This window comes from Anabrus simplex, chromosome 1 (genome assembly GCF_040414725.1).
Source record: "Anabrus simplex isolate iqAnaSimp1 chromosome 1, ASM4041472v1, whole genome shotgun sequence".
Taxonomy (NCBI): Eukaryota; Metazoa; Arthropoda; class Insecta; order Orthoptera; family Tettigoniidae; genus Anabrus; species Anabrus simplex.
The window spans coordinates 1,560,465,908-1,560,490,965 of NC_090265.1; the positions used below are offsets into that span (position 1 = coordinate 1,560,465,908).

The 25,058-nt window shown below is 37.4% G+C and overlaps 1 protein-coding gene across 1 annotated transcript in view; it reads right to left on the reverse strand.

The window, feature by feature from the left end:
- LOC137502178 (uncharacterized) overlaps window positions 1-21,688 on the reverse strand; it is a 41,218-nt gene extending 19,530 nt beyond the window's left edge. The window contains exons 1-2 of the mRNA XM_068229219.1: window positions 21,602-21,688; window positions 5,770-6,267 (exon numbers count right to left, since the gene is read on the reverse strand). Of these exons, the coding sequence (XP_068085320.1) occupies window positions 5,770-6,267; window positions 21,602-21,618 (515 nt within the window). The 5' untranslated portion in view covers window positions 21,619-21,688. The remainder of the gene's footprint in view (window positions 1-5,769; window positions 6,268-21,601) is intronic.
- Between the last annotated feature and the right edge of the window lie 3,370 nt (window positions 21,689-25,058).

Genomic DNA, 25,058 nt, shown 5'->3' on the forward strand with positions numbered 1-25,058 from the left:
TAATTCACTTTGTATAAGTCTAATATCTTGAACTGTTAGTATTTTAGTGTCTTTATATTTTAACATGGAAATAAAACATCATGGCACAGAATTGTGTATTCCTACATACATTTTTGTCACATTACTGCATACTTTTCTCAAGACCACAAAGAGCATAGAAGACAGTCACAAATATCTACACCACTGCACTTATTTAAATTTGCCTCCACATATACCTACAACACTCCATTTTTGTGAATATGCCTCTATACCTTGTCACTCCTATTTCTTTTCCTCATCATGAATATGCATTACGTAAACGTGCAAATATGAAGTAAATATTGTTCAGACTTAACTCGATTTACTAATTTTCACCATTTTTTCACTCTTGTTGGTTGGCAGTACTGTGCAAATGACCACCAAAATGGCATTCTTCTTCCTTTCCTGCCCCAGTTCCCCGTAAGCCAGCATTCAACAACACTTACATGCGTAGTAGAAATACAGGGGACATTCCTCAACAATATGTTTAATAGTTTGTCTGCAAAGTCCACATTTGCATGTTATACTCAGGATTTTTTTTCCACTTGCACGATAGGTCAGCACATCTACTGTAATTTGTTCGATTCTATTCAGTGCCTACCACAGTTATTTTCTTATGTTCCTTGACTAGAGTATGTTTTATTGGAAGGCCAAGTGGAGGAAATGACTCAGGGCTGGTTGCCAGATTTCACTGTGCCTACGATGATACACACAGTTTGATTTAGATTTAGTCTGTCAGTTTAGTGTGACAACTATTTAACCAAACAGGGAACAGTACTCAGCTGCAGAGCAGGCAAGGTCAGAGGCTGGTGATCTTTATGTGGAAGCAGTAGAACTCCATGTGGTAACACATAGCTTTTGAATGAGGTTATTCCTTGATTACAGTTCAGCTGGAGTTCTGTTGAGTGTGATTCCAAGATGCTTTGTATACTTTCTATGTACTAGGTGATTTCTCATTGTCAAACTTAGTAACATATCATAGGCTACAGGTACAATGAATTTTCATCTACATTTTACACTTAGGTTCATCATCATCACCTAAAGTGTGAACCTTGTTGCTGCAGCTATAGAAGTCTGTCTAGAGCCAATTTTTTCAATTCAGTGTGGAGTCTTGCTGGTCATTCTCAGAATCAGGTTCTTGAAGTAAGACATTCTGGGTCATTCTTTTCCTCTTTTCCCAGCAATTCTTCTTTCAATGATACTGCAAACAAACTCCTCATGCCGCAGAATTAGACCAATATACATTTCCATTTCAGTGACCAGACTTTGTTTTTCTTTAGGTTATCCAAACTTATTGTATCTCTCTCAGTTTAGAAAGTCACCAATTTAACAAATCAAATAATATAATTACAGAAGCATGTAATTTAAGAACAATTCAAGACACGCTAATAATTGGAATGGTAGTTTCTAAGTGAGTGCTTGAGGGTGGGCCCATGGTTATTGGAAAGAGTGTCGCATGTACGCTATCCTATACCTAACCCAAATCATTTTAATAATCCTTTATTAAATGCTAAGAATGACTTTACAATGTAAATATGTATTGTAAATTTGTATAGTCTCAAATATGTATTGTGAATATGTCTAGCGATATAGATGTTGATTAACATAGGGAATCTGAAATATTTGTCCTGAATGAGTAATTTCATAATACCAATATAAATGGTCCGTTATTGGACATTATAAATTTTCCAGCTAACTCATTCCTGGTTGCCAGCATTTTGCCCCCGTGTGCTAGGTTGGGCTCATCAGTTGGTACCTAGCACACCTACCAATACGCATGGCCAGTGCATACTGTGGAGGCCACTGCATAGGCTACTCGAAGGCACCAGCAGTGCCAGTGCACTATGAGAGACTTTGTTTCATTACCAAAAACTGATGCCTGCTTGGCCATCAGATGATATAGATGTTGATTCCCATAGGGAATCTGAAATATTTGTCCCGAATGAGTAAATTTATAATACCAATACAAATGGTCCATTATTGGACATTAAAATTTTTTCAGTGAACTCATTCCTGGTTGTCAGCATTTCATCCCTGTGTGTTAGGTTGAGCTCATCAGTTGGTACCTAGCACACCTACCAGTGCATTAGCACTGCTGGTGGCTCCAAGTAGCCTACACAGTGGCCTCCATGGTATGCACTGGCCATGCGTCTTGGTAGGTGTCCTAGGTACCAACTGATGAGCCCAACCTAGCACATGGGGGTGAAATGCTGGCAACCAGGAATGAGTTAACTGGAAAATTTATAATGTCCAATAACGGACCATTTGTATTGGTATTATAAATTTACTCATTTGGGACAAATATTTCAGATTCCGTATGGGAATCAACATCTGTATCATCAGATGGCCAAGCAGGCATCAATTCTTGGTAATGCGACAAAGTCTCTCATAGTGCATTGGCACTGCCGGTGGCTCCAAGTAGCCTACGCAGTGGCCTCCATGGGGGTCAGGTCTTTCATCGACATCGCTGTTACTGGATATCTCCAATCTACACAAATCCTTCTATTTTTGCTCGGCCGGGTGGCTTTTCAACTTTAATTGCAGCTCCCGCTGATCCCAAAAAATCACATAGGCTGACTCCACACTGGCAGTTGGCCTCCCCATCTACGATATTTTCCTTCCTCCCACAATGATCACTACCATTACCACCCTCACTACAACCACAACCTCTAGTTGCATCCATCTTTCTGCTCCTCTCACCACAACTACGTCTTCTCATCCACCTCCTATCATGTCCTCCTTTTTACTTCCGTCTCTGGAACGCCCCCCTCATCTGCAACGTCAGCCACTTCAAGATGCACCAGACACACCACCAGTTCAGATCGCCGACGCACGACTACCATCGCCACCAACACCACCTCAGTCTTCTCCAGAAATGTATAGCTGCGTCATCCGAGGTGTCGACCCTTCGATCTCTGTCTCCACCATACTGCGAGAACTCCACGCTGCACGCATTTCGGCACACAGAGTTTTTCGAATCAGGAATCCCACTGGCCCTACATTCTTGGTCCGGCTACAACTACCTACGGAAGCACACATCCGCCATCTTCTTCTCAACGGAGTCTACACCTTCAGCCATCGCCATAAAGTTGAACCTTCCCGCTCCCCTCCTCGAATATCTCCTAGTCCCACACGACGTCGCACCCGGCCAGCCCCTTCTCCACAATATGGATATTCTGATGGCCCATGTCCTCTTTCCATTTGTTCCTTCTTTCCACTGCAATTGCAAGCTGTTCTCAGACTTTTCACCACTTCGCTAAACCAAATCACCGCCACACTCCTCTCCAATCAACTACACCCTGGCACTCTTGTATAAGCCCACTCATTTTCTATGCATCCTGTCTCACAACTCCCCTATTCCTCACATCGTAGCCCCATTACCCATCTTACTCGTCTACCAAACCGCCTCTTCTCTTCACTTCTCCCAGCCCAAGAGAGAGAGTATCTCTCTAGGGGGCCCGCCCCGCCCTTCGAGTGGGGAATGGAAATTTCTCAAGCAAACCTCCACGGTATGCACTGGCCATGCGTCTCGGTAGGTGTGCTAGGTACCAACTGACGAGCCCAACGTAGCACACGGGGGTGAAACGCTGGCAACCAGGAATGAGTTAGCTGGAAAATTTATTATGTCCAATAACAGACCATTTATATTGGTATAATATGTCTAACCTCAAATTCTGTGTAGTCGAAAACTGTAATATTCGTATATTGGTTTTATCCAGCATCATTCTGACACACATGGAGGTTTCTGAAAATTTACTGTAATGTTTTATTATCCAGATATATGTAGAAGCTTTAGGAATGTTATAAAAGGAGAAAACGTGCCTCTCAAAGTTGGTTTCTCAAGCTTTTTCGCTCCCCTCCTAGCCATTTGTGGTATGGTGTTTCTACAAAGACAGACTGTCAGCCTGAATTTTCAACACAGTGATTTTGTCCTGTTTTTCAATTGCCAAACTAAAAATTTTCACTCTAAGGGGTTCGCAACCTCACTATTAGCACTTCTTGTTTCGTTTCCATCCGTTATCTTTTATTTTATTTTATTTTATTTTCTTTTCTTTGGTTTAGCACATTTTTGGGATTCAATTATGTTTTATATTAACCCTTTGTTCACTGAATTTGTCCCACCAAGCTCGATAGCGGCAGTCGCTTAAGTGCGGCCAGTATCCAGTATTCGGGAGATAGTAGGTTCGAACCCCACTGTCGGCAGCCCTGAAAATGGTTTTCAGTGGTTTCCCATTTTCACACCAGGCAAATGCTGGGGCTGTACCTTAATTAAGGCCACGGCCACTTCCTTCCCACTCCTAGCCCTTCCCTGTCCCATCGTCGCCATAAGACCTATCTGTGTCGGTGCGACGTAAAGCAACTAGCAAAAAAAAAAAATAATTTGTCCCAGCAAGTTATTTATTGCTCCATCTAGTGATGTAAATATTGTATATTGTTATTGTTTTTATTTCCATCTGTCTCTTTTGTTTTTCATCTTTTCATTTATTATGTTTTTACCACATTTTTGGCTTATATTATGTAGATTACTTTAACCCCCCCCCCCCTCCTTATTTCACTGAACATGGCTCAAATGAGTCGAAACATGTTTGAATCTAATGATGGGATTATGTTCTGTATTGAATTAGGAGGATACATTAAATTTTTTGCTTTGTAAAGTGAAAACTGTCAATACGGAATGATTCTAATACCTTTTAACCCATAATAATTGACAAAGCCAGGAAATGGTTATGATTGCATGACACATAATTCTAACCAACACAACCTGTGGACCACTCCAGCCCACATCCTTGCATGTGCTATCACAATACAGTCAGGTTTTACATGTAGGTTCTTTCCTTTACACCTATGTGGTTTTTCTCTGACCCTTAATATCATGCTTCAATACCAACTTACCAACACAAACCTGCCCTCCCCCCCAAAAAAAAACCCGAGAGGCCAGAGTGTGTGTTACAGTGAACGAGTCAATGTGAGGACTTGTTAATATCTGTACTTGCCAGAATTGACTGTGTGATGGTGAAGTGAATGATCACAGTGTGAGGATTTGATATCTGTACTTGTCATAACTGACAGTAAATTGCTTCAGTGTATTCCTTTCTTAAGCATTGTGGTGTTGCTTATAATTGTGTATAACTGTGTGTTGTTAAGGAATAGATTTAGTGACAATAAAGTGGTTTTATGCAAGGAAGTGAATGTATCGCACGTGATATTTATTTGCACCAGATAAAATCGCATTGAGAACAATAAATCAACAACAACAAAATACCCAGTGTACAAGGCGTCCTATTTATCTTGATCACCCACAATAGCTCCATATCGGAACTCCAAATGAAAAAAGTGTTTTATAGAAAAGTTATATAACACGAAGGGTGAAATAATATTCCTGGGGAGTTAGCCTGATAGCATTATTTATTAGTCAGATTTGACAACTAACATCCATTACTTGAATAGGACTAGAGTATGTATTTGTCAAATGTTCAATGAAGCTCATCAAGACTTGCATATATAATAAACTGAGCTTATACCAGTATATTTTTAGTGTAAAATAAAGTGAAGAAAAAAGATCCCAGTAGGAATGAATATGAGAAGGATTTGGGAGAATGATATTTTTAGTTTTAAAGCTTGAGAGAGAACTTTAAAGCAGGACATAAGAATTACAATTTCTTTAAGGTTCAAAAGTGTTAGTTTATGAAGGTGATAAAGATAGGTAATAACACACATTTATGGATAATAACAAAAGATTAGTTCACATACCCTTTTTTCCACTTCATAACAACTGTGACTTGTAACTCGCAGGCCTTCAGCATAGCAGGAATTTCAGCTGAATGATCATTTGCTATTGAGATTGTATCACCTTCATTACTAAGATCATCTGTCAGAGGAGGATCAAGTTGATCTTCAGCCTTCTCCTTAAGGCATATAACAAAATCAAGTTGGGGTACATCATCTTCTAACTCTAGTTTACCAAGAGAATTTTCTTTAGAACGAACTACATGAGTTTCTTCAGTACCAGCACCAGTACCAGTACCAGTACCAGAACCAGTCTTAGACATAAATTTATGAACTTCTACACAAGAGTCTAGACGGCTTTCATATGCTTCCAGCATGTTAATCAGATAGATTTCAACATCCTCATTAGGATTGTGTTGTAGAAAAGTTTGTAATTCAGTTTTGAAAATACTAATATCTGTGTCAATAATATCCTTGTATTTCCTGATGATGATAACTTCATGCTTATGGGCCATCTTAAACCTGTAAAGGAAAACATATAAGTGAGTAAATGAAGAGTAAAACACATTCAATACGTATATTTGATTGGGTAAGACTAGAATTCCAAAAAGTTCTCAAAATATTATTGAAATGATCAAAACTAGCAAACTAGAAATCATATACAATACTGGTAATAGTCATGCAAAACTCTAGGTCAGTAAAGAGAACCATCAGAAACCCAATGGAAAAAGAAACTGAAAAAGGAAAAATCCAAAATAGAGGAATGTAGGTCAAAGGTAAAATGGAATTATCAGAAGGACAACACTGGGTACGAAGCCTCACGATCAACTGATTAGCAAATCAGGAAAGGTGTTACATATTGCAATAGAATTTTATTAAAATTTGAATAAAATCTCAACACCAGTCAGGTTAACACTGCTTCTGAGAAAATTCTTAGATGTGATAAGAACCTTACGAGTAATTGGTTGTTCCAAGAACTCTTTATTACCTTTGTGATAAAATAGTTAATACTTATTGAAATTTACTTAAGTGTGTGTGTGTGTGTGTGTGTGTGTGAGAGAGAGAGAGAGATCTATTTACTACTATAAATATTGGTGTTTTGTATTTATTTGTAGTAACTGAGATTAGTGATATTTATGTAAATCTTACATTGAGCAGTTCCATAGGCATTCGGTAGATTATCTATTGTAGGTTAAGTCTTAATTTTGGGTTGAGAGAAAGAAGAAATAATATTTATTTAAATATCACTAGATTTGGTGATAGAATTCACCGGTTCCACCTGTCATAAAGGTAATAATTTCTTTAAATAACATGATACCCTTGTAAATTTTGTTTAAGGGAAGAAATTCAGCAGAATATTGTATACAGTATCTCACTGTCAAAATAGCATTCTTATTGTTATCGATTATTGCCACTCTTTGATTTCAAATATTGTATTGTTAGCTGTGGTTGAGAACAAAGGGTATACTGTAGTCAAGAAAATATGATGATTCCCGTATTCCAATAAGTTATTTGTAGTTCTGATCTCCGGTATAATTTATACTTTGCATCCTTGAACTTTCAACATTTAACTTAAGAGGAGTTTTAATTTCTGTTAGCTTGTAGGAATAAAACGAAAAACGTTCTAATAAGGATTTAGTTTTAGCTATATTTCTGTTGTTTCAATTAACCAATTGAATTAGGATATGTCTAAATTCAGTTTAAAATTATTGTAGTGTAATAATAATACTTTATTAACGGAAATACCATTTTACATAACAGTAGAGAAGTATAGACAAAACACAGTAAAAAGAAAGTTCAATGGAGTATAAGTAGAAAAAATATGTACAGATATATACACAGGATATATTACAAGTAAGCACAGGAAAGTAATACAAAAGTAATACAAAACACAGTAAAAAGAAAGTTCAATGGAGTATAAGTAGAACATATGTACAGATATATACACAGGTTATATTACAAGTAAGCACAGGAAAGTAATAGTCAATTCTGGAGATTATGTAAATGAGTTCTAAATTTTAACAATGAGCAGTTAAATATATCAATATCCACTTTGTTTAGAGATCTTGACATTCGTTCAATTGGCCCATTAAATGCATAGTTAGTTCTATGCCAATTTGTAGACAATGTATTCTTGAACCTTGTGCGTCTGTCTGGTACATGTACGTTAATTTTTGCAAAGAGTTGTGGACAATTCACCAAGGAATGAAGCAATTTAAAAATGAAGAGTGTATCCAATAATTCACGGCGTTGTGACAGGCTATGCAGATCTAAGGACTGTTGTAGGGATGTATAATCAACATTATCATATGAGAATCCTGCTCTCAAAGAATATAGACGAAGGAATTTATGTTGTACTGAATCTAATCTATGGATAGAGGTCTGATGAGAAGGGTTCCAAACAGGTGTACAGTATTCTAGTATAGGGCGTACCATAGATACAATACACTTAATTTGTTGTGTCTATAATCTATTCATTGTGGGACTAGTTTCAACCTCTTTTACATAAGAGCCATCCAAATCTGTACCTAAGTACCTAAGTCCATTTTAAGTAATTTGTGGGAAAGGGCAAAAAAACTGTGGCGATTTATTCATGTATATTTAAATAGAAACAGTTGGTATAATAGAAACAAAATATGATTAGTTTTCATCAACGAGCTAGAAAGAGGACTATAGAGTGGCTAACATGGCTGCTACAGTGCTCTGGGTGGTGCCAAGGCGAAATAGCGACTCCATAGTTTAAGCGCCATTCATATAATTTCTCCGCATACGGTGCGATACTTCTAATAGATTAGATCGAAGAAAATATGCTCTCTACGTGTGTGGCATGCAATTGCATAAATTGTAGAGAAAACACGAAGAATAAATATAATATTTTAGATAAGATTCTTCTTTTACTAAAGTACACAGTTTTGGGCGATTAGCAGAATTACGTTGCCTGTGTAGCACAATCCAGCACGTGTACATTAGGCCTACTTTTATTTTCTTGTATTTGGTATTTGAAGGTGCTCAGATAGGTTACCTTTGTCAGTAGATTTACCGGCCCGTAAGGGAACTCCACCGGGGCAAATCTCCGGCACTTCAGCTCCTCCGAAAACCGTACTAAGTAGTCGGTAGGACGAAAAACCAATACCACTATTTATTATTACATTGTATCCTACAGAGCACATTTCCCCAGCATTTTGAAAATAAATATAAAGTGAACAACGATGTTACAAGACGCCTGCTCTCCAACGCCACACCTACAATATTTAGAATTTCCTAGTCACCTCATCCCCTTTGCCAACGATACGGAGTAATATGAGGACTTTCAGTCCTACATCACCACTACTACTGAGCGAGTTGGCTACGTGGTTCGCGGTATATAGCTCTTAGCTTGCATTCGGGATATAGTGAGTTCTAATCCCACTGCCGACAGCACTGATAGCTGGTTTTCCGTGGTTCCCATTTTCACATCAGGCAAATACAGGGGCTGCTATGCCTCAATGCCACTGACACTTCCTTCGCAGTCCTAGCCCTTTTCCTATCCCATCGTAGCTATAAGGCGTGTCTGAGTGGGTGCTACATAAGGCAAATAAAAAATCGGCGTTACCATAATCTTCTTCCAAAGATAATCGAAGTGAATTATTCAGGAAAGTTAACTTATGTGATTTAAGATCATTATCACAAGAAGAACTGTTCTCTTTTTTAGCAATTATTTCAAATTGTTTATCCTACAAATTCTTGTTCTTATTTTATTATTATTATTATTATTATTATTATTATTATTATTATTATTATTATTATTATTAAGGGAAACTTTATTACACCATTGTTCACTTCAAACCTTGTACCCCACGGCTCTAGAATACTTATTTTTCGTAAATTATTATTAGTTTTACGCCCTACTAACTACTTTTTCGGATAAGCCGAGGTGCCGGAATGTTGTCCCGCAGGAGTTCTGAGGGATTTGAGCACCTAAATACTATCGTACTGAGCCAGGATCTAACCTGCCAAGCTGTTTAGTGTCCGGCTTCTTGGCTGAATGATCAGCATGCTGGCCTTTGGTTCAGAGGGCACCAGATTCGACCGGGTTGAGCATTTTAACCGGGTAGTCGACAGTTAATTCCTCTGGATCCGGGACTGGATAACCTTCATCATCTACACACAACAGAACATTCTACAAACCACTACAGAAGCACGCAATAGTAAATACATCACTCAACCTAGGGTTGGCGTCGTCAGGAAGGGCATCCGGTCGTAAAATTAGGCTAAATCCATACAAAATGCCAATTCCAGGTAAATGGAAAGATATCAGGATTTATTATTATTATTATTATTATTATTATTATTATTATTATTATTATTATTATTAAAGTTATATGAATTATTTCTCGATGTTGTTATATTGCTTTGCTCAAGGTTTTCTGTTCTATATTTTCATTCCCTGTAAGTGGGTCTAAATTTTTGGCAATGTCTTGTGATTTGTTTTGTAATTCGGACTAGTGGAAATGCGCTAATTTTCTTTCTTTATACAATATGCAAGTACGTGGCCTGTATCTTGTATTTTTTAATGTCCTTTTAAACAGACATTGCGCATCTTTGAGTGCTTCCCTAATAAAGAAAACTGTGAAACGGTATTTATTCCCGCAGCCTCTGTACTTGCTTCATCACAAGCCCACTCGATTTGGTCGCTTACAATAAGGCGGACGTGGCTTTCAAGTAGATTCAAATATGGCGGTCCAATAGCCACTCTATAGTCCTCTTTCTAGCTCGTTGGTTTTCATTTTATGTATGTTTTAAAAATATTGTAAATGCAGTTTTTACCTAATAACAGAAAAGATATTGCACATAAGCAGTTTTGATACAGGATCTTGGACTAAAGTAGTTTTGGATGAGTTCCATAAATTCAGTAATTATGATTTCTATGTTTGTTCAACCCTTGTCCCATTTCTCTACGGGGTCAGGTATGAGGTGAGATGAATCTGCCATGGCGGGTTTTTATGACCGGATGCCCTTCCTGACGTCAACCTCATCAGGAGTTAATGAGTTGAATTGAATGACATGCTATATAATATTAAGAAGGGAAAAGGTGAAACCCTGTGCCGGCACGTAGCCTAATCCTGTCAAATAGCACCAAAGGGCCTGCTCAAGGCTTAATGTCTCTATCCAACGGATGAATCACCATCAACAGTGTCACATGCCCTCAATCCATATGAGCACTGCACAGAGGTTTAGAATGTAATCCGGCTTAGGCACGCAATCTAGTGATTAGAAATTGTATACCACCACCTCCCCTACACTGCCGGCCAACATTCTGATGGTGCCAGACCGTTTGGACTTCTTCTTCTTCTTCTTTTGTGTTGTTGGGCGCTGCACACACGCAATTTACCCAGTCACCAAATGTACACTCGCTTGAACACTGTAGTCTCTATTTTTTTTTATTATATGAATGTTACATGTATGCGTATAGAACGATTGGTCATTATTATCAGAAGAATGTATGTTGAAATTACGAAGAACTAGATACATCACATTGAGTAATTTAATTGTGTGAGAGTATTCAAAGACAAATGCTACATTGATTTAAGTAGTCCGTGATGGCCAGCACAATTTCCGGTGTGAGATTGGATACTAGGCAAGAGACAACGAGCTAGAATAACATAGAGGGGCTGTAAGCCTGTCATCAGCGCTCCCTGCTTGAAGCAAGTTGATAAGGGGCAACCATGTTAACGGTTGTCAAAACAAAGCGAATTGGCGCGAGAGCATATGTTGAGGTGATAGGGAGATCGTGCATGCCAATTTAATTCCCTAAGTTTTAAGAAGTGAAAACATAGATTCTCGCTTTCAAGAATGCCAGCCGTAAGCTCAGCGTATGGTTGTTCTAATCGGAGTAATAAAACCAAGGATATATCGTACTTTAAGTAAGTATTACTGAATTATAGCCGAGATTCCTTTTTGTAATTTTTGTTTGTAATTAAATCCATTTTATTGTTTACTTAGCGAAAGTACGGATAGCCACGGTAATTATTTGTCGAATTTTGTTTCAGATTTCGTTTAAATAACAAGGAATTAACAGAACAATGCGTTGTGAGGGCGAAAAGAGATAAATTGTATCCCACTCAATTCAGTTGCTTATGCTCTGTACATTTCCAGCCCTATTTAATTTTCATTCACATTTACAAATAAAGGAAATGGAGCGCCCACAACCAAGAAAACGTAACCACAAAAAAACACTTATTTCGTTCAAACGTACACCAAGTATGGTAAATACAGTATTTTACTGCTATTTTTGAAATGTATACAGCCTTTATTGTACATGTCTGTTGCCTTGGTTTTTAAAACTATGCCACACTTCATAACGGACAACTTTCAAGCTTACCTCTCAGCTAGTAATCCCAGTATGATATGGTAATGGGAGAAACATGATATCCCCCTATATTGTAATAAATAATTACACTAAACGATTATTGTGGTAAAGTATTCATGGGCCAGCTCTGTGGTGTACTAGTTAGCGTGAGCAGCTGCCCGGGTTCGATTCCCGGCTCCGCCACGAAATTTGAAAAGGGGCACGAGGGCTGGAACGGGATTCTATCAGCCTGGGGAGGTCAACTGAGTAGAAGTGGGTTCGACTCCCACCTCAGCCATCCTCGAAGTGATTTTCCGTGGTTTCCCACTTCTCATCCAGGCAAATGCCGGGATGGTACCTAACTTAAGGCCACGGCCGCTTCCTTCTCCCCCCACCACAAGGCCCCTGTTCAGCATAGCAGGTGCAGCCCTCCCTCACATTTGTATCCCCCGACCCAATGTCTCACGCTCCAGAACACTGTCCTTGAGGTGGTAGAGGTGGGATCCGTCGCTGAGTCCATGGGAAAAACCAACACGGGAGGGTAAACAAATTAAGAAAGGAACACAGTACTCATGAGGATGCAATAATTTTAAAAATATGAACAGAGTGAGGTTGTAACCTATTGTAGGTCCCTATGATTTTAAGGCTTCCTGTCATAAATATTTATGTCCATCGTTTTTATTCTAATTTACGCTTAACCACAACAGCCAAGCAGGGTAACGCTCTTGTTCCGATTTCGAGGCCTATTCGTATGTCACTGTGCGATGATTTCGAACTACCCTACAATCAACTGATCGTGATGTTGGCCTCGTGCCGCAATATGATGAAGTGGCGGTATTCGCTTTAATGCTTCAAGCTATCGGCAACGGTCTTTAATTCTCCCCCAGTGATTCTAGAATGCGTATTTTCTACACTTTTCGTCATTTAAAGGCCATGCCCCCTTGGTTGTGTGACAACAGGAAACATGGCGGACTTTCGTTCTATTAGGTTCACCCAGGCAGCGCTTCCGCCTCTCTATGTTATTCTAGCTCGTTGGCAAGAGACCACCGAGCACAGAATAACATAGAGATGGCAATGCCTACCGCAACGCATTGGCTCGCTGAAGCCGAGTTTTGCGCGCATCGCCATGTTGGTATTACCCGCAGTGTTAGTTAATTCTTATCCGAGTCACGTTAATTCCTATCAGAGTCTGTCATTTTAAAAGATTTCTGTAACATTATTTCATTGGTTAACATATCTAACGCAGTAGAAAAGCGCCTTAGTCATAATTATAAGCACGGGACAATCCAGAACACTGTTTTAATCGCAGTAATGGTAGTTAAAAATTCGGAAATATGAGCACAAATAGCCTGTTATTATATCAGATTGTATTCAGCTCAAACGAATCGCCGATTTGCAAGGTGCAGCTAAAACTAATGGAACATTTTCATAAAGACCTATTTTAGACATACCATATAGGCCTACAGTATACATCCACACATAATATCATACCCAATAAAAATATACACAGTCTGTAGGCCTATAAACAAAATAATACACGGTCAATAATAAAGATATCCTGGAAGACCAGAAGTATGAGGTAAATAGGCCTAATCTTTATAGAATTGCTGAGCCAAGTAAATCATATCAAAAACAGGGAAATATTTCTCATTAGTACACTTGAAGAAATTAATTCATTCATCTCAAGGATTGAAATGGAATTGGCGTACGGCTTTTAGTACCAAGAGTGTCCGAGGACAAGTTCGGCTCGCCAGATGCAGGTCTTATGAATTGACGCCTATAGGCGACCTGCACTTCGTGATGAGGATGAAATTATGAAATTATGATGAAGACAGATACAGCCATCTCCCGTGCCAGCGGAATTAACCAATTATGGTTAAAATTCCCGACCCTGCCGGGAATCGAACCCGGGACCCCTGTGACCAAAGGCCAGCACGCTAACCATTTAGCCATGGAGCCGGTCATCTCAAGGATTATTTTGTAATGTATACACACATACATTATCATTATAGACTTATGCCTTTCAGCGTTCAGTCTGCAAGCCTCTGTGAATGTACTAAACGTCGCGACAATCCTCTATTTGCAACTAGTACTGTGGCCTCGTTTAGTTCTATACCTCTTATCTTTAAATCGTTAGAAACCGAGTCTAACCATCGTCGTCTTGGTCTCCCTCTACTTCTCTTACCCTCCATACCAGAGTCCATTAATCTCCTAGGTAACCTATCCTCCTCCATTCGCCTCGCATGACCCCAACACCGAAGCCGGTTTATACGTACAGCTTCGAGTTCATTCCTAAATTAACCTTTATCTCCTCATTCCGAGTACCCTCCTGCCATTGTTCCCACCGGTTAGTACCAGCCATCATTCTCTCTACTTTCATGTCTGTTACGTCTAACTTATGAATAAGATATCCTGAGTCCACCCAGCTTTCGCTCCCGTAAAGAAAAATTGGTCTGAAAACAGACCAATGTAAAGATAGTTTCATCTGGGAGCTGACTTCCTTCTTACAGAATACTATCGATCACAACTGCGAGCTCACTGCATTAGTTTTACTACACCTTGATTCAATCTCACTATATTACCATCCTGGGAGAAAACACAGCCTAAATATTTGAAATTATTGACCTGTTCTACTTTTGTATCACCAATCTGACATTCAATTCTGTTGAATTTCTTACCTACTGACATCAATTTAGTCAAGAAGTTAATATAAAGAACCACCTAATCCATATTCACTTCTTGATTATACTCATTGATACGGTCATGAAATGGACGACTTGTAAATCAATTTAGTCTTCGCAAGGATAATTTTCATACCATACTGCAGGCTTTCGGCACTATCTGCCATTAAGACTAAGTCATCAGCATAGGCTAGACTGCTTAGGCCTACTAAATTTCCACCTAACTGAATCCCTCCCTGCAATTTTATACCTTTCAGCAGATGATCCGTGTAAACTACGAACAGCAAAGGTGAAAGATTACAGCCTTGTCTAACCCCTGTATGTACCCTGAACCAAGAACTCATTCTACCATCAATTCTCACTGAAGCCCAATTGTCAACATAAATGCCTTTGATTGATTTAAATAATCTACCTTTAATTCCATAGTCCTCCAGTATGGCGAACATCTTTTCACTCGGTACCCAGTCATGTGCTTTCTGTAGATCGATGAAATATAAACAAAACTGCCTATTCCTCTCGTAGCATTTTTCAAGTAACTGGCACATACTGAAAAACTGATCCTGACAGCCCATCTGTGGTCTGAAACCACACTAGTTTTCATCCAACTTCCTCTCAACAACTGATCGCACCCTCCCTTCCAAGATGCCAGTGAATACTTTGCCTGGTATACGAATCAATGAGATACCTCGATAGTTGTTGTGATGTAATGAAATAAAATAACCATACCTTAAATAACTATATAACTATATGGACTTCAAGTGAGATAAAATAAGGTACATACAACACTCACTTTCAATGACATTTACATCATATAAAATAATGTACACATGACTAGGCCTAATATTTTACTGGTCAGAACACACAAAATACATTCTAATTAAATATATTTCACTATGTGTGTCGCATACCAGTAGACAAAGAATTCATTTTTCCCTATTGTCCAGAAAACAATACCAGTTGGGTAAAATGTTGGCAAATTTGAGAGGGATGCATTTGATCATTGTAGTTTCTACAAAAGTGGTGAAACCTTATGGTCAAATATTTGTTGGCAATTGCTTCAATTAGCAATGGGAAATGATTAGTTTCAAGTTCCTGGTCAAGAAAATGGCTTTTAATATCCTCAAAAATGTCAGTTCCTATGCACTCTTGTAACATTTTACAAACCAGATGCTTAACCTTAAATGAACTCTGAGCAGAAGGAACTTTAACATCCCTAATACTCATACTTTGCCTGAATGCAATTTCACAAAATTTACAAATTTTGTAAAACTTTCTTGATGGTTTCACTAAACCACCCCTAAATTTGACTGAAATAAGGCCATTTAACTTGTCACTAGTGTCTATAAGGATGCTGAGATATTCTGGACATAGAATCTTACTTTCTAAACTCCTGACTACAAGCCCTTCAATGTACTCAGAGATGTCCCATCTTATGTCATTGTAGTTTGTTTTTCCAGGTAATACAATATAGTCATGATCCAGAAGGCAATGTTGAAGAGATGTTTGGGACAATACCTCAGATGAATACTCTAGCATTCTTGCTTTAGGGAATGATGCATTTTTCACATCCTCAGGTGACTTGCTCTGAGCAGTCAAAATACTGATTTTTGTCCAGTGGGAGAGCGTTGCCATTTCTGGATTCATGTAACTCAGAACTAATTAATATTTTCTTCAATGCAGCAGTGAATTGCCTAACAGCGGGTTTATTATTATGTGCACCCTGAGATCTAAACTAAGCAGTCTCTCAAGATGGTCTTGACTTACTTTATACAAAGGAAAATATTTCAGTGGAAAGTTTTCTGATGAGTACCCTACAAAGGTATCGTACATTGAAATGGTGCTCTCAATATCAATTAGAAACCCCAAAAATCCTGTCTTTCTGGTAGATAAGTACACGGGCTTGTCACTGAATCCCTCCTGTAGCTGCATAATGTACTGTTTGGCCACAAAAGGAAATCTTTGATTTCAGAAATATTCTGTAAATTCAGAGCTTTCTTAAAGTATTTACCCCTTATACTCCTAGAATTTAGAACATCAAAGAGAATGTTAAATATCTGTATAAATTCTGCTGTAGCCTCACAACCCTGGAAACCTTCAATATGTTTACTTGAACAATACAGTACAGCATCACTAAGAGACTGACTTAAAACTTGTGCAGCTAATTTGACCTTCATTTTCATTTTCCTATAATGTATGTGTGAATTCCTGACTTTGTTCTCTAGATGCATACCTTCCTTTTGTTGCAACTCGTCCAACATCTCAATAAAATTCCACTCTATTACCTCACCTGACCCATTACATAAGTATTTCCTGTCACCTAAAGTATTCCTAACCAATTTCAACATGTGGCAGCATCCAGAAAAAAATAAACTGGCTGTTTGGTAACTGGGTGGAGGAAATGAGTAACCATGTTACTTACATCTAAGTTGCAACCCAGGTTTTCAGCTGAAGCAATATTTGTTGCAGCACCATCACAAGTCAATGAAGTCACTGTCACAGCAGAATCATGCAGCAATGTCAAACACTGTTCTGTAAGAGCACTTATTTGTGCAGCTTTTATGCCATGCACAAAGGATACTTTGGATAAAGTATGGATTAGGTGGTTTTTAAATTAATTTGTTGATTGCATAGTGCAGCTAAAAATAATGTAACATTTTCATAAAGACCCATTTTAGAGAAAGAATATTTATATACCGTAGATACCATATACAGTACACATCCACAAAGAATATCACACACAATAAAAATATACAAAGTCTGTAGGCCTATAAATAAATACACAGTCAATAATAAAAATATCTTGGAAGAGCAGTATGAGGTAAATAGGCCTAATTATTACAGAATTGTTAAGCCAAGTAAATCATATCAAAAAATAGATAAATATTTTTACATTAGTACATTTGATGAAATTAATTCATCTCAAGGAGTAGGCTATTTTGTAATGTAATGGAATAACCATACCTTAAATAACTATATAGCTATATGGACAACAAGTGCGATAAAATAAGGTACATAAAACACCCACAAAAATAACACTTTGAATGACATTCACATTATATAAAATAATTTGCACATGACTAGGCCTAATATTTTAGTAGTCAGAACACACAAAATACATTCTGATTAAGTATATTTCAGTATGTGTGTCGCATACCAGTAGACAAGGAATTCATTTTTTTCCTATTGTCCAGAAAACAATATCAGTTTGGTGAAATGTTGGCGAATTTGAGAGGGATGCATTTGATCATTGTAGTTTCTACAAAAGTGGTGAAACCTTATGGTCAAATATTTGTTGGCAATTGCTTCAATTAACAATGGGAAATGATTAATTTCAAGTTCCTGGTCAAGAAAATGGCTTTTAATATCCTCAAAAATGTTAGTTCCTATGCACTCTTGTAACACTTTACAAACCAGATGCTTGACCTTAAATGAACTCTGAGCAGAAGGAACTTTAATATCCCTAATACTCATACTTTGCCTGAACGCAATTTCACAAAATTTACAAATTTTGCAAACATCTCGTGATGGTTTCATTAAACCACCCCTATCTTTGACTGAAATAAGGCCATTTAACTTGTCACTAGTGTCTATAAGGATGCTGAGACATTCTGGACATAGAATCTTACTTTCTAAACTCCTGACTACAAACCCTGCAATGTACTCAGAGATGTCCCATGTCATGTCATTGTAGTTTGTTTTTCCAGGTAATGCAATATAGTCATGATCCAGAAGGCAATGTTGAGATGTTTGGGAATGATGCATTTATCACATCCTCAGGTGACTTGTTCTGAGCAGTCAAAATACTGATTTTGTCCAGTGGGAGAGCATTGCCATTTCTGGATTCATGTAACTCAGAACTAATTAATATTTTCTTCAATGCAGCAGTGAATTGCCTGGCAGTGGGGTTATTATTATGTCCACCCTGAGATCTAATATAACTAAACAGTCTCTCAAGATGGTCTTGACTTACTTTATACAAAGGAAAATACTTCAGTGGAAAGTTTTCTGATGAGTCCCCAACAAAGAAATCATACATTGTAATGGTGCTCTCAATATCAATTAGAAACCCCAAAAATCCTGTCTTTCTGGTGGATAAGTACATGGGCTTGTTACTGAATCCCTCCTGTAGCTGCATAATATACTGTTTGGCCCTCAAAAGAAAATCTTTGATTTCAGAAATATTCTGTAAATTCAGAGCTTTCTTAAAGTATTTACCCCTTATACTCCTAGAATTTAGAACATCAAAGAGAATGTTAAATATCTGTATAAATTCTGCTGTAGCCTCACAACCCTTGAAACCTTCAATGTGTTTACTTGAACAATACAGCAGAGCATCACAAACAGACTGACTTAAAACTTGTGCAGCTAATTTGACCTTCATTTTCATTTTCCTATAATGTATGTGTGAATTCCTGACTTTGTTCCCTAGATGCATACCTTCCTTTTGTTGCAACTCGTTCAACATCTCAATAAAATTCCACTCTATTACCTCACCTGACCCATTACATAAGTATTTCTTGTCACCTAAAGTATTCCTAACCAATTTCAACATGTGACAAGCATCCAGAAAGAAATAAACTGGCTGTTTGGTAACTGGGTGGAGGAAATGAGTAACCATGTTATTTACATCGAAGTTACAACCCAGGTTTTCAGCTGAAGCAATATTTGTTGCAGCACCATCACAAGTCAATGAAGTCACTGTCACACCAGAATCATGCAGCAATGTCAAACACTGTTCTGTAAGAGCACTTATTTGTGCAGCTTTTATGCCGTGCACAAAAAAGTATCCTAAAGGAATCTTCCAGGAATTGTTCACAAATACTAAGTGAAAAACTAAGGCTTCTGAAGCTAATGGTGCTGTGTCATCTTCATTATTAATCCCAACATTTACAGACCCATGAAATTTATTGCCATCCCATTCCAAATGTTTCCTTATAGCCATGGAATCAAATAAAAGGGCACAAATCTTAGTGCCTGTGTATGATTTAAGTACCTGAAAAGCTTCAGCACAGAACCCAGGATTAGCATCTACACTTTGATACCATCGAGATAATGTTCTAGGGTGTGGAAGACAAGTGTCAAAAGTGTTTCTCACAAATGAATATGCCTTTGGAGAAAGAAAGTGAAGAGTAATGGCAAATGCTTTTAACTTCTCATCATACAACTTTTGCACTTTGTTACATGAAGCCTTATCTTGTTGTCGTTTATACAAACACAATGAGGTATCTGACAAACCACTTAACATTTCACAGTACTCATTATCTATCAGAGCCTTCTTTTTAAGACTATCTACAACAGTACTTAATTCAGCCACCTTTTTCTTCATTCGCCTCTTTTTCTGGTGCAATAATTTTATTTTCTTTCTGTACGCAATTTCTTTGGTTTTCATATGATCAATTTGAGCACTAAAACACGTTTCTGCACTTTTATTACAGATAGATTTTTCCACAACAGGTACTTCCTGGACAGCTGTAGAGGAGTCTAATGAAGGCATTTCCACAGTCTTTATGATTTTAAGGACCCTTCTCTCCTGTAAAATAAATTTAAGAAATAGTAGGCTTACTCTATAAATATGTATTTCGACATATTTCTCAATCAAATGCTAAAATGAAGAGAAACTAACCTTTGATTGTATTTGTAGGTACTTTGGGAAAGCAGCAAACACAGATGGCACAGCCCATTCCCTCAGTCCTACGACACACAATGAAGTACGATCAAAATCACGTTCAGTAAAGTGAGCTGAACATATAGTACTGAAAGGTGTGGGGGACCAATTTTCCCTTCGTTTAGCTCTTATCCATTTCTTCCGTCGTTCATTATCTTTAGGAAAACTGTAAATGATAAAGGGGCTTCTTAACCTATACTGCATGTGCAAGGGGAAAACAATTCGGCACTGAATATTCGCAAAAACATATTGCTTACCCGTGAAATGTTATCCCTGGTATTTTCTTTGAAGCTCTGTTTGCACATCCATACGCTACACAAGTCGGCATTTTAAAACCATAACACAAACTTCCTTTATTTACTTCACACGTGGTGCACTGTTCACTTAGTTACACTAACTGGTCTCCAATGTTTTGGTACAAACAACATGGCGGCCGCTTTTGTCCACTGACTTCAACTCAGACGTCACATTGCCATCTCTATGTTATTCTGTGCTCGGTGCAAGAGACACATGTGGGAAAGGCAACCTGTTGTTCTAATAATCATTGAAAGAGAATGTTTCGTTGTGAGTTAAATGTTTTACATTGTAGAATAATGTGATTAGCATCCCCGATAGCGTTACCACAATTACATAGCGGCGAGTCATTTAACTTCAATCGAAATTTATAAGCTGGTGTGAGTGCATGGTTAAAACGAAGGCGAATGATAGTGGTAACATGCCGACGTGTGTATTTCCCTTTAGCAAACCATGGCCGTAAACAGATAGAAGGTTGCATATTAAAATAAAAACCATCCTTTAAAGTCGCAGATCCTTTCCAATCGTCCTGCCATTCCTGACAAAGTGCATGTTTTATGAGAGGTTGAATATCGGTAGCGGGAAGAGTGATGTTTTATTATTATTATTATTATTATTATTATTATTATTATTATTATTATTATTATTATTATTATTATTATTATTATTATTATTATTATTATTATCATTACTTTATTAATTAATTCCAACGAGCCAACGGCTCATATACAGGAATTGTACAATGCGATTTGTTTAGCGTCTAAAATTAATATGATACATATACATTGGCTGCACATAAATATATAAGTTGTTACAGTGAACGTTACTCTAAATATTTCCTTTACGTTACCATTACACAAAGTCTTGTAAAGAGAGTCATCTACTTACTTAGGTACTGATTCCATAGCACTTTCTTTAATTTAATTTTGAAAGAAGACAGATTGGAAACTGATTTTAAATCTCTTGGAAGATGATTATATGATTGAATGGCTGAGAACTTAAAGCTACAGTTGCCATACTTATATGAGTGTATTTGAAAGAGAGCTATGTCACCTGTTTGTCGTGTGTTATAATTATGAATATCTGAATTCAGGGTGTAGTTACTATCGTGCAGGACACTGTTTAGTTTAATTTTGTGAATTAATATTGATAATCTAAAAGCAGTGCACATAGATAGGGGCATAATTTTACTATTAGCGTATAGAACTCGAATGGGTGTGTCAAAAAGAAGATTATAGATATTTTTGATTGCTCTATTTTGTATTACCATAAGTCCATGAAGGACTGTCTTTCTGCAACGAGACCAAATTACGTTTAGGTATTGTAAGTGACTGTGGATGATTGAGTAATATACTGTAAGTAGAACTTCCCTACGGACAATATATCTTAATCTTCTCAAAAGCCCAGATACCGGAGCTATCTTTTTTGCAATGTAATCAACATGCTCTACCCAGCTTAAATGTTTATCTATTATTAGACCCAGATATTTAAAGTGATCGACCTCACCTATTTCCGCGTTGTTAATATATATGTTTGAATGATTAATATTTTTATACTCGGCTTAGTTATAATCATATATTTAGTTTTATTGACGTTCATAGTTAATTTATTGATACTGAGCCACTTGTTTATTGCGATGATGTCTTCTTGCATATTTTTGATCACCGAGTCCACTTTGTCACCAGTGTAGAATACATTTGTGTCATCTGCGTAAAGCATAATTTTACCCTTTAAATTTAGAATATTTATATCATTTATGTATATCAGAAACAAGGTAGGGCCCAAAATAGACCCTTGTGGAACCCCACATTTCACCTCCTTGTCCGGGCTCTGTTAACCATTGACGGAAACAAATTGCTTTCTTTCGCTAAGGTAGCTGCGGAACCACTCTAATGCAACACCACGAATTCCAGCGTCTTCTAATTTAGATAACAGAATTTCGTAATTTACTGTGTCGAAAGCTTTAGCGAGATCAATAAACAATCCGGCCGCAATCTGGTTACCGTCAACGCTTTCCTGAAGCATCGACACAAGATCAGTAACTGCCAGTTCTGTGCTGGAATTCTCCCTGAAGCCATACTGGGATCGATAAAAAAATCTGTGTTTGTTAAGAAAAGCCATTAGTCTTACCTTTATAATGCTTTCTAATATTTTGGAAATGATGGGTAGTATGGATATAGGTCTATAGTCCCCTGCGTTACTAGTGTTCCCTCCTTTGAAAATCGGGATAACTTTTGCAATTTTTAAAGCCTGCGGTACGACCCCAGTTGCCATGGATTCATTAATTAATGTAACAAGCTTAGTTATTAGCTGTTCATCAAAACTTTTGATCATAGTAGCTGTAATCCCATCTACTCCACAACTTTTTTTTACTTTTTAAATTTTTAATTATGCATTTGACTTCCGTGTTATCTGTTGCATATAGAAAAAGGGCCTCAAGCTGGCGGTTACTATTCAGATCTATGATATCATGTGTGTTTATCTGTGATGCAAGATTATCGGCTATGCATGTAAAATATTTATTGAATTCGTTAGCAATTTCTTGTTTATCATTAATTACGACATTCCCTATCGACAGAGTTTTGCAAGTTTCTGAGCTGTGCTTTTTGTTATATATAATTTCATTCAAAATTTCCCAAGTGTTCTTAGGATTCTTATCATACACGTTTAATTTTTCCGAATAATAATTCGTCTTAAGTTTTCTTTTTAGGAATGTTACTGAATTTCTACATTTAATGTATTCCTCTCTCAAAGGAATATTATCTTTGTGTTGCCCAATCTTAAGTTTAGAGTGGAGAATGTTCCGTCGCTTAACGAGTTTTATCAATTCAGATGTTATCCAAGGAGTTGCCACATCTACTTTGAATGCGTTTTTCTCCTTTATGGTATGGTGATTGCCTCTATTTGTGTGTTATTTTTTTGGATTTGAGTAATAAGGGAGTTGTACATCTGGTTCATCTTAATATCCTGGGCAGAATGTCTTGCATTCTCTGGCAGGAAATTGGTGTTATTTAAATTAATTTTATCCCTGCATTTTAAGGGTAAAGTAAAAGTGTTGTTTTGGATATAGCTTCTCTAATGTGGCCATACAGTATCTGTGATAAGGATGTTATGATCACTTATGTCATTATCTACATTCGAAACAGTGAAATATATTTTATCTGTGTTAACTGCTACATGATCCAGAAGAGTTGATGATTTGTCAGTCGTGCATGTTGCATAAATCTTGTTACACAGTGTTAACCCATAGCATGAAAGGATATTTATATACTGCTTTTTTAAATGATCTTCAGTAAAAGTGTCAATATTTGTATCACCAATAAAAAAACAAGGAGTATTGTTAGTCTGACAAAGGAAATTTTCCAAAGATGTTAAAAATGACGTTGCATTGCCCCTCACAGGATTGAATCCTCCAACTATATGCAGACTATCTGAATTGGAATTACCAGCTAAGATGTCTCCCCAAATCTCAACCCAGATCAAGCTATGTTTCATTTCACATTTTTTAAGAATTTTTAATTTCCACTTTTTATGGATAAATATCCCTGACCCACCACCCCCTTGTGTATCTCTGTGAGCAAACAAACATGAGTAGTTACTTAAATTGTAATATTTGGCCTCGTTGCTTTTAACCCCTTGTTTCGGATATAACCAAGACATCGATTTCACCTAAGATATGGAGCAGTATTTCTAATTCGTCTAGCTTATTTTTAACACTTCTATTGTTAATATGGAGTATTTTTTATCTTATTACAGTCAGGAAGAATGTTATTACTATGAATAGCGTAGTCATGCACACTCACAAATTTTAATTCCCTACAGTCGTAGGTATTAGTGTAGATAGTGTGGTCCGTCGGTATCGTCTCTGTCGTCACCGCCGTTTTACCGCCAAGGGCATCTTGAATGTCCATGGAGATGTCGTTTCTAGTTGCTGCTAATACGGCTTCCATTGTCTTGATAAGATGTCTTGTTCGTTATTTCGGGTTGGAGTTTGTAGATGTCATCTATGCTGGTAATACGCGTAGTCCTTCCACTGTCGTCCTTTTTAACATAAATTTTGCAGTCCTTCGTCCAAACATACTTAAATCCGTGCTGTCGAAGATCCCTTGCCTTTTTGTGGAGATATTTATTCTGGGATGTCAGGTGTTCGTTGATATAAATATTCCGTGACGTACAGTTGAACCCATTTCCTAAAGCAGCGTCTTTGGCAAGTAAATCAGCTTTAAGATTGCCATTAATATTAGAATGGCCTGGAATCCAGACCAACGTTATATCCTGATGGTTTTGGTCTAGGTTAAATAATAGTTTTTTAATATTGAGGACATACCACGAACTTGGACTTTGA